At 50.0% G+C, this 242-nt stretch overlaps 1 protein-coding gene across 1 annotated transcript; it reads right to left on the bottom strand.

The window, feature by feature from the left end:
• Positions 1–8: 8 nt before the first annotated feature.
• Positions 9–236, bottom strand: LOC109132140 (non-specific lipid-transfer protein 5-like; the record flags this gene model as incomplete). The annotated part of the gene is made up of 1 exon (XM_019243242.1): positions 9–236. A coding segment is annotated over one exon (192 nt), but the record flags the coding sequence as incomplete, so codon positions are not given.
• Between the last annotated feature and the right edge of the window lie 6 nt (positions 237–242).

Here is a 242-nt window from a genome sequence, read left to right on the forward strand (position 1 = left end):
ATCTCAAGTAACAAAAAAAATGTAATAAATAGAGTGAGAGAAGATTACGTGTTACAGTTGATTCTAGCGCTGATGGGGTAAGAGATCCTAACACGGCAAGCACCAGGAAGACGAGCAGCACGGCCTGCGTTAAGTCGGGAACCCAAGGCTCTAGCTGCTCCCTGGATACAACGACAAGCTTGTTGGCGGTCACGGGTGGTACGAGCCATGCTGTTGAGCCTCTGAACACCAGAGCAACACCC

This window comes from Camelina sativa, unplaced genomic scaffold (genome assembly GCF_000633955.1).
Source record: "Camelina sativa cultivar DH55 unplaced genomic scaffold, Cs unpScaffold26989, whole genome shotgun sequence".
NCBI classification, from domain to species: Eukaryota; Viridiplantae; Streptophyta; class Magnoliopsida; order Brassicales; family Brassicaceae; genus Camelina; species Camelina sativa.